At 56.3% G+C, this 8,986-nt stretch overlaps 2 protein-coding genes across 2 annotated transcripts in view; one reads left to right on the top strand and one right to left on the bottom strand.

Moving 5' to 3' along the window:
* Positions 1-23: 23 nt before the first annotated feature.
* LLCFC1 (LLLL and CFNLAS motif containing 1) lies at positions 24-1,371 on the bottom strand. Its single transcript, XM_005228612.5, has 2 exons — positions 1,118-1,371; positions 24-571 (listed from the first exon to the last, which is right to left on the bottom strand). The coding sequence occupies exons 1-2, from the start codon at positions 1,257-1,259 to the stop codon at positions 393-395; spliced, it is 321 nt and encodes a 106-aa protein (XP_005228669.4). The 5' UTR covers positions 1,260-1,371; the 3' UTR covers positions 24-392.
* A 3,145-nt stretch (positions 1,372-4,516) lies between these two features.
* TRPV5 (transient receptor potential cation channel subfamily V member 5) overlaps positions 4,517-8,986 on the top strand; it is a 33,108-nt gene continuing 28,638 nt past the window's right edge. Inside the window, exons 1-4 of the mRNA XM_010804626.4 lie at positions 4,517-6,013; positions 6,326-6,529; positions 8,460-8,557; positions 8,695-8,817. Coding sequence (XP_010802928.1) covers positions 6,402-6,529; positions 8,460-8,557; positions 8,695-8,817 — 349 coding nt within the window. The 5' untranslated portion in view covers positions 4,517-6,013; positions 6,326-6,401. The remainder of the gene's footprint in view (positions 6,014-6,325; positions 6,530-8,459; positions 8,558-8,694; positions 8,818-8,986) is intronic.

The raw sequence follows: 8,986 nt of genomic DNA, 5'->3' as shown, positions 1-8,986 counted from the left end.
AACAGAATGAAGCTGCCCCCAGCTGCTTACAGGAGTTGATTATTACTTTCATTGTTGCTGCCTCCTCTCCCTGGTCTGTTGAATAGAGCCAGGAGAGGCTAGGGGAGAGAAGGGCAGGGGTCTGGTGTCTCAGCTCTTGGAGATGGCACTCAAAGTGTGGGGAGGCAAGTGGGCAGTGGCCGTGGATGATGCTCGGACAGCAAGGGCTCTGTCTGATGCTGCGACCTCTGGGAGAGGGCCGCTGGCGGGAGCCAGAAAGCCACGTGTTCGTCTCCCTTGGGAGAAGCGCCCTGGAGCCCTTGGGGGAGAGGGTCAGTAAGCTATCATAAAGCGGAGGTAGATGTCCAGGTCCTCATCCAGGAACCAGGCCACCACTTCCGCCTCAACGTCCCTCATAAAAAAACCATAATGCTGGCCAGGTTAAAGCAGAAGGCGAGGTCAAACAGGTGGTCACGGATCGCCGCCACCTCTGAGGTCTTGTCATCCTCCTGCTGGGCCATGTCCACCACCTGCCACATCTCGCCCACTGAGGCGGCCATGAAGTGCTCTTCAAACTGTTCTCGATCTTGGTCTGGAATGGGGCAAGGGGACGGCATGAAAGGAGGGGTTCTGCCTGCCCTGCCCTGCCCCTGCCATGCCCTGGAGATGAGGAGGAGTTGGGGAACGTGGGTGCCCCTTGGCCCACAGCCTTGTCCTTGACCACAGAGGTGATGCTCCTGGCGGGGGGTGGGGTGCAGTCCCTCTGTCTGTATGCGATCATAGTCCCCACTCAAAGACATGCATATCCCACTGCCAATGCAAACTGCCTCCTCCAAAGTGTTACCTCATTTGGGGAGTGAGGGGCCATCTTAGAGAAGGATGAACTTCAAAGACCCTCTTTCCATCTCCACAGGGCCCCATGCACATCAGCTGGCCCCAGAGAGCCCTGAACATGGCTCTGGCCAGGAACCATGGCTCTAGACCCTTTATAGGACACTCCACTGCAGCAGTACAACAGGGCCCGGGGCGATAGCCCGTAATCCAAACCTAGCTCAGCTTCCCCTCCAGCCTGACAAGTGATCTGGCTCCACAGAGGTCTGATCCCCGGCTCCAGGGGTCCTCCTCCTTCTTCCCCTACCTGTAGAGGGTGTCTTCTCTTTCTGACTCCTCTCATCTAGGCCTGGGCTCCCTCTCTGGGTCTTCACCCCCTTGACTCGCAGCAGCAGCAGGAGGGCGCCCAGGAATGCTGCCCTGCAGAGCTGGGAGCCCAAGGAGCTCATGGGCCTGCCCAGCCGCTGCCCTTGGTCTTCACTCGTCCCAGTGCCCTGCTGGCTCCCCCGCCTCCTCCCTCCCCTGTCCGTTGTCCCGGCCCTTCCCCCTTCCCAGCACCGTTTTCTCCCTTCCCTTCCAGAGGACCTGTGATGTCATGAGCTCTGTGACATCACAGCCATGGGCTCAACCCTCATCCCAGCTCCCTAGAGAGTTCCACTGGCAGGCAGGAGCATGGAGAGTAGTCCGCAGGGGACAATAGAGGCTCCGGGGAGGACTGCCGTGGACCTCAGCAGTGGAGGACCACGGCAGTGACCGAAGAGTCTGTGCAGTCCTTTCACGGCCGTTATGTCGTGAGATCCATGTGGCAACCAGGACTCAAAGTCGTGGCATCGCCGTACCCATTATATAGATGAGGAAACCGAGGTTCACAAGAGAAATGACTTGCCCATCGAAGGTCACACAGATAATAAGGTGCAGAGCAGGGCTCTTGCAGATTCTTTAGATTTTAAAGATCACACCTTCCCACCCCACTCTTCTGTGCAGCCTTTCTCAAAGGAAAGCAACTTGCATAAACTGAGGCCCAGACCCATGTCCAAACGAGTCTCTTCAAGTCCTGGGCTGTGCGTGAAACTCAGTCCATCCAAAATGAGGGCAGGGGAGGACTTAATTGGAGGAGGAGGTAGGTACCTGCTTTGGGTGTGAGAGCAGAGTACTCTGGACCCAAGTGGAACCGCCCTCTCATTCCTTGTCCTCCCCTGGACTAGTTCTAGCTTTGCCCTCTTGTACTGACAGACGAATGCGTCTTGCCTCATTTCACATCCTTCTGTACTCAAAGCTCTTAAGTGTCTAAACTCAGTCTCTAAAGGGTGAGAGGAAGAGAGTCTTCACAGAAAAACCAGCATGGCAGAGGCGAGGATCCCAAGGAATGGATCTCAAGAAACCTGCCTTCACATCCCAGTCCCCGCCCTGCCCATAACCCTGGTGAGCACAGACCTGTTGGCAGTAATAGGTTGGGGCTAGCTGACATCTGCTTCCTGGAGCAGAGGGCTAGGGACACGGGATGAAGGCCAGCTTTGGAAAACCAGAGTCAGATACAAGCCATGAGGGACAGCCAGGTGCCAGGACCGTGAGCTCACATCACTCCCGGCATCCACACACGCATGCCTGAATGAGCCATCAGATGCAGGGGTGAGACACGTCCAGAAATGGGCGCTCTTCCTCAAAGGGAGCAGGTGGCCGAACAGCAGGGCCAGCAGAGCCTCCTTCCCAGGGATGCCGCCCTTGCCAGCCGACAGGCTTACTGGGAGACTCTCCCCTGGACGGCTGACACAGCCTCCTATATACTTCCGTGATCCAAGCCCGGTGACAGGGTGACTGGGGAGCGGTACAGGAGGTCACCTGATGACGGGAGAGGCAAGTTTCAGTAAGCGGGTGACCCTGTTCACCCTTCCCTTGCACTCCTTGACCTGCAGGTCCAGGAAATGCTGCTTGCCTGGAAAGAAATCACTAACCTCCTCCTGGCTATTTGGGGGAGGAGTTTCTGTGTTTCTGGCTAACTGAGAAGCCATCTCCAACTCTCTGAGTTTGGAGGGGGCGGGTGGTTGGGGTTGGGCCTGTCTTAGGGGAGCAGCTAGAGCCGAAAGGACCAACTGGCTGGCACCGACCACCACAACTCTAATTTCCTCACCAGACACCTGCCTGATGCCCTGTGCCTAGGAGATAAATCTTCATGGGAAACCAGGAATCCCTTCATGTTTTTTTTTTTTTTTCTTATTACAAAAGTATATTTTAAAATTATGGGAAAAAGGCAAATAATTCCACCATCCAATGACAATTCTTCTTCATATTTTTAAAGATAGTATTTGAATTCTTTCCCTACAGGGCTGTGGGCAGGTAGGGTGGGACCAAATAATGACCAAATATTGAAATCCAGGCTTACATGCTGTCCTCCTTTCTGGGCTCCCCTGGTGACTCAGACGGTAAAGAATCTGCCTGCAATGTGGGACACCTGGGTCTGATTCCTGGGTTGGGAAGATCCCCTGGAGAAGGGAAGGGCTACCCACTCCAGTATGTATAGCCTGGAGAATTCCATAGACAGAGGAGCTTGGTGGGCTACAGTCCATAGGGATGCAAAGAGTCGGATACAACTGAGTGACTCACACTGTGCTCCTTATCATATCAGAATAAGAGGTCTGGGGCCTTTGATGCCAACGGGCTCTGAGATAAAACAGTGAGGTTTTATCGGGGGCCCTGGACCAGCTCTCATCTACTCTCACGAGACCCTGGGGCATCACCATCATGCAGGGAAGCATCTGCCTGCAGGAGGGAGGTTGTAGCACTCCTGGTTTGCAGAAAGCTCCCAGAGGATGAAGACTGATGAGAGAAGGGAAGAGAGGGTGGCCATGCAGGACCTGACAAAGGGGACGGAGGACTGGGGAGAGAAGCCAGAGGACAGAAGAGGAGAGGGCTCCCCAAAGATAAGGAGGTGAAGTGAAAGTCACTCAGTCGTGTCGGACTCTTTGCGACCCCATGGACTATACAGAGGAGAAGGCAATGGCACCCCACTCCAGTACTCTTGCCTGGAAAATCCCATGGACGGAGGAGCCTGGTGGGCTGCAGTCCATGGGGTCGCTAGGAGTCGGACACGATTGAGTGACTTCACTTTCACTTTTCGCTTTCATGCATTGGAGAAGTAAATGGCAACCCACTCCAGTGTTCTTGCCTGGAGAATCCGAGGGACGGGGGAGCCTGGTGGGCTGCCATCTATGGGGTCACACAGAGTCTGACACGACTGAAGCGACTTAGCAGCAGTAGCAGCAGCAGGACTATACAGTCCATGGAATTCTCCAGGCCAGAATACTGGAGTTGGTAGCCTTTGCCTTCTCCAGGGCATCTTCCCAACCCAGGGATCGAACCTAGGTCTCCTGCATTGCAGGCAGATTCTTTACCATCTGAACCACCTGCTGCTGCTGCTGCTGCTGCGTCGCTTCAGTCGTGTCCGAATCTGTGCGACCCCATAGTCGGCAGCCCACCAGGCTCCCCTGTCCCTGGGATTCTCCAGGCAAGAACACTGGAGTGGGTTGCCATTTCCTTCTCCAATGCATAAAAGTGAAAAGTGAAAGTGAGGTCGCGCAGTCGTGTCCGACTCTTCGCGACCCCATGGACTGTAGCCCACCAGGCTCCTCCGTCCATGGGATTTTCCAGGCAAGAGTACTGGAGTGGGGTGCCATCGCCTTCTCCAACTGAACCACCAGGGAAGCCCAAAGAAGCCCAAAGATCAGGAAGTCATTTCTAAATCTCCAGCCTGCCAGGTGGGATGAGGGGACAGTTTGGTCTCCTTCAGGAAGCTTGTTCCTGTTCTCCACCCCTCCACTGAAAAAGAACAGTACAGACAAAGGCGTGTGCAAGTGGGAAGGGAAGACCCAGAGGTGGAGGGCCCCTTCCCTCCTCCGGCACCCAAGGACCGTGCCCTTGGTGCCAGCCTGCGCACCTGCTCTGTGCGGCTCGGACCGGGCCCTCCTGCCCCCACTCCCTCCAGCACTAGCATTATAGGCTGAGTATTACTGGGCAGGCGCTCCTTTCCTCTGCAGCCCTGCTTATCAGCATATCTACACCCCCACCTCATCCCTATCGCTCCCTCCATCTCCTTAGACTGGAAGTCTCAAGGCTTCAGAGATCATTACAGCCCCACACTGCCCCACCCCCAGCAAAGCAGAAAAATGTCCCGCAAGGTGACCCCTCCCCATTCCCAACCGGCATCTGCCCCCTCCCTGGGGGAGCCCATGCTTCCTGCTGCCTCAGGCACTTCCTCTTTCTTTCCTTACTTATTTTCCTTTCAGTTCTCATCCTTCTCGAAAGGTGGTTTTGTCCATCCTTCAGTCTCTAGAGAAGTGCTCTCTCTTTCCTACAGCAAAGGAAGTGAGGGGTCCTTGCCCCGGAAGACCCCCAAGGTGGAGGGTCCCCAGCCTATCTCCACCCACGCCTCTCATCTTTATAAGCAGAAGGTTCCCAAGGAGCAGTGAGGTCTGATGGGTGACTTGGACCTGAGGTTCCACTTGGCAAGTCAGCTCCAGTTTTGCCTCCCACCGGCCGTGGGGAGTCACACGCATCTCTCTCTGCTCCATCTTCTCACTTAGGAGAGAGAGACACTTCAGCCTGCACCCAGGGAACTTGGGGATCTCTTCAATGACTACAGTTCAGGAGATATATCTGAATATGTCTCTTTGAAAACAATCAGGAAGAAAAATGGAAACTGTTATATCATAAAATAATTTAACACTGTCTTATCTTTACTCCTGCTCCTCCTGTTGACTCACTCCTGGAGGGAGTCCTGTGATTTCCTCCACCACCGCTCAGTCCCTGCTGCCCAGCCTCTGTGGACGTTCAGGGCTCGCTGGGGTCTCCTCTGCCTGGAAGGGAGGAACTGGAACGGAAGAAGAGGCCCTGGGCTTCTCCAGGAGGAGGGGCAGCCAGGAGACCTGCTGGCTGCAGGGGCTGCGGGGTACTAGGCAGAGCAAGAAGTTCTGGGGGCTTTTGAACCCCTCTGTGGAAGAAGAATCAACTGTCCTTGAGCTGTTATGACTATGTTTTACAGACTCTGCTGTGACAGCATGTAAGTATCACTCCAGTTTTACAGATGAGAAGACTGAGGCACAGAAAGCTCACCTAACTGACCTGTAAGGACAGAAACCCAGGATTCAAACCCAGACCTGCCTGACTGCAGAGCTGGAGGGCTTTGCTTCTCAACTCTCCTGCATCCGAGGTAATTGCTCAGCTGGCTTGTAGGACCCACCTTTGGGCTCTGTCCTGGCTCCCAGGTCAGATTCCTGGGCCCCACCCCTCCCCTGGCCCGGTCTCAGCCGCCCTAGCTCACTGATAGGAACGAGCTCCCTCCCCCCTGGCTCTGAGGCAGGCTGTGTGCCCCAGGGGCTTTCTCTAGAAAGAGCTCCTCCCCTCCAGGTAAAGTCTCTCTCTCCTGGCAGGGCCCCCAGTCCCCTCCATGCACGTGTACACCCTGCACAGCGCCACGCCAGATCCACTTGTGACCCATCCCTCCTCCTCGTCTCCGCTTCAGCTGCCGGCTGCATCCTAGCCCTGCTCCCTTGAACCACCTCCTCCCCGCGACTGGCCACTGCCCGGAAGGAGAAGACATGGGAGCACCTCCATCCAAGGCCAGGGGTCTCTGGATCCAGCTTCAGAAACTGCTGACCTCCTGGCTGGTGGGACAGCAAGACTGGGATCAGCGTCTGGATGAGATGTACATGCTGCAGCAGCAGAAGTAGGCTTTCCCCCTCTCCCTGAGCCTCAAGCCCTCAGCCCACTTGGGTCAGTCTGCCCTGCCCACCAGAGCAGCCCAGAGTTCAGTGCCCGGTGCTGGGATGGGCCCATGCATCTGTTATGGAAGCCGAGCTCCTATGTCAGCAGTGGAAGAGGGGTGTGGCATTGGGTCCCGGGAAGGCTGGGGCAGGGTGATGCTTGGGCTCTCACTTACTGAAGGTGGGGTGGTGGGTGCTAGGGACCCAAAGATACCAGACAGGAGAAGCCAGCATGTATGGCAGGGGTGAGTGGGACAGGGTGGGTGCAGGCTAGTGGGGAACGGGGTGCTGGGGAAAGGTTAAGATTCTTTGGGTTTTAGGACACTCGGGTGAAGAAAGAGTGAGGAGTTACTGTTAATGAAAATGAAATTGATGGCCTGGCAACGGGACAGCTCTGGTTTGTGCAATACCTGGAACTGACCAGCTGACTGTGGAAACCAGATGACCCTGAGGAGTCCCAGTGGGGACTCCTAGAGCCCATCTGCGCTTCCCGAGTCTCCTGTGTGCAGGCTGTGTTAGATCTGGAGCAGACAATGAGGCTTGAGCCTGTCTCTGGCACACCTCCGATGGGACTGGTGACTCCGAGGAGCAGAGCATTTTATGGTCAGCCCTGAGGTCTGGACCCCTGGAAGACTAATGGGGGCAGGGACCCATCCTGAAGGCAGGCTTCTCCCGCTGGGTGTTCGGGGGACTTGGCTCCCATCAGAGAGTTGCCATTAGCAGATCTGAGCGGGCAGCCAGGGCTAGACTCACGGGCATTGGCTTCTCCAGGCTAGAGGCCAGAGTACGGAGGCTGCGTGCAGAGCCTCTGGACTCTGCAGTCCTGGCCCTGGTTGCCCTGAGGTGGGCACGCTCACACGGAGGGTATGGGTGAGATGGGCAGCAGGCTGGTCCCCACTCCACCCGATCTCTCTGGAGAGAACTTCAGTGAGGGGCGGACCTGAGCCATACCTTGAGATCAAAAGCTTCTTCAGATAAAAAGCTTCTTTCCCCTGGCTCGGGGGACCATTGGAAGAGAGGAACGGGGGGCTAGGGGTCATCACAGGAACCGCCCACCATCAGTCTGTTTACCGGCCCTTCACCTCTCCCCTCCTGACCCTCAACCTGCCATCCGTGTGTCCACCTTCAGAGCCAACACATACTTGCCCAGCAGGAACCGGCTTCGGCATTATCTCTTGTCTGGCTCACACAGGCAGGGGAGAGACAAAGATTAACCCGCAGAGGTACCACAGGAGGAGTATCTCCGTGGGGCTCCTCCCACCCACTCTGAGATGCACACACTCAGAGAAGCTCACAGCCACGCGCTCTTGCAGACAGCACGTTCAGACTCTTGAGTCGAAGGAGGACACTTAAGGAAGGATGGATCCTTCATAGTCCATCTCAGAACTCTCCCTCCCCACAGCAAGAATGTGCATCTGGATAGCCCCCAGGGAGTCAGAACAATAGCTGGCCTCTCTCTCAGCCCCCTCCCAGTCTCTCCGGCTCCTCTAAACTAAAGAGAGCCGGTTCAGCAGGCCTGGGAGCAGGGATGAAACTGGGCAGAAATTCCCTCTCCTCCACCCGCTACTGATTCCCAAGTTCCTGAAACATGGACTCAGCTAGAATGACTTGGCCAGGCCCACCAGGACCAGCCATTCCCTCCCCCGTGCCCCCCTCCCTCAGGTACTCTGCTGCTTAGTCAGCTGAGCCAGGAGTCCCCCCACCACTGGTGGGAAGAGGTAGTAATGCCGCCCCACGGGGACCCTGAGCTAGGGTCCAGGAGACAACACGGCAACGTGTCACCATGCATTCCGTGTGGCCGCTGTCCGTCCAGGAGGACAAGGACTCTCTTCCTCTCTGCTCTTGGCCTCTCTGCCATTCTGTCTCTGCCTGACTCCGTTCATCCTCTGCCAGGATTCGAGAGTCTCCTCTGCTTCGGGCAGCCAAGGACAATGACCTGTGTGTCCTGAAGAAACTTCTGCTGGACCGAAACTGTGACTTCCGGCAACGAGGTGAGATCCGAATTAGAAGTGGTGGAGATGGGGCAGAGGCCCCGGCCATGCCCCGCAAGGCACTCTGAGGGTTTCTGCCAAGGGGCGGTGGAGCGTGTCTCTGGAAAATGTTGATGTCCCTGTCTCCTCTGCTCCAGGGGCTGTCGGGGAGACGGCACTGCACGTGGCCGCCCTCTATGACAACCTGGAGGCCGCCATGGTGCTGATGGAGGCTGCCCCTGAGCTGGTCAAGGAGCCTGCCATCTGTGAGCCATTTGTAGGTGAGGTGTCTCCATGGTTTTTCAAGGTGGACCCAAGTAGGGGAGAGTCTGAAGTCACCTCTTACAATGAGCCTCTGAGGGTAGGTCGGGGAAGGAGTGATGGGTGCTCAGGAGTGTGGGAGGAAGGCAGAGGTCCTGGTCTTGGCTGTGAGTGTCTGGGACCTGCTTT

This window comes from Bos taurus, chromosome 4 (genome assembly GCF_002263795.3).
Source record: "Bos taurus isolate L1 Dominette 01449 registration number 42190680 breed Hereford chromosome 4, ARS-UCD2.0, whole genome shotgun sequence".
Classification (NCBI taxonomy): Eukaryota; Metazoa; Chordata; class Mammalia; order Artiodactyla; family Bovidae; genus Bos; species Bos taurus.
This window is presented reverse-complemented; position numbering and strand designations above follow the sequence as displayed.

Bases quoted from the DNA above. Each gene is read 5' to 3' on its own strand.
- LLCFC1 (XM_005228612.5), bottom strand. From the start codon at position 1,259: ATGAGCTCCTTGGGCTCCCAGCTCTGCAGGGCAGCATTCCTGGGCGCC. The intron at 572-1,117 runs GTAGGGGAAGAA...GCCCCATTCCAG, and splicing joins AGAGAAGACACCCTCTACAG to ACCAAGATCGAGAACAGTTT.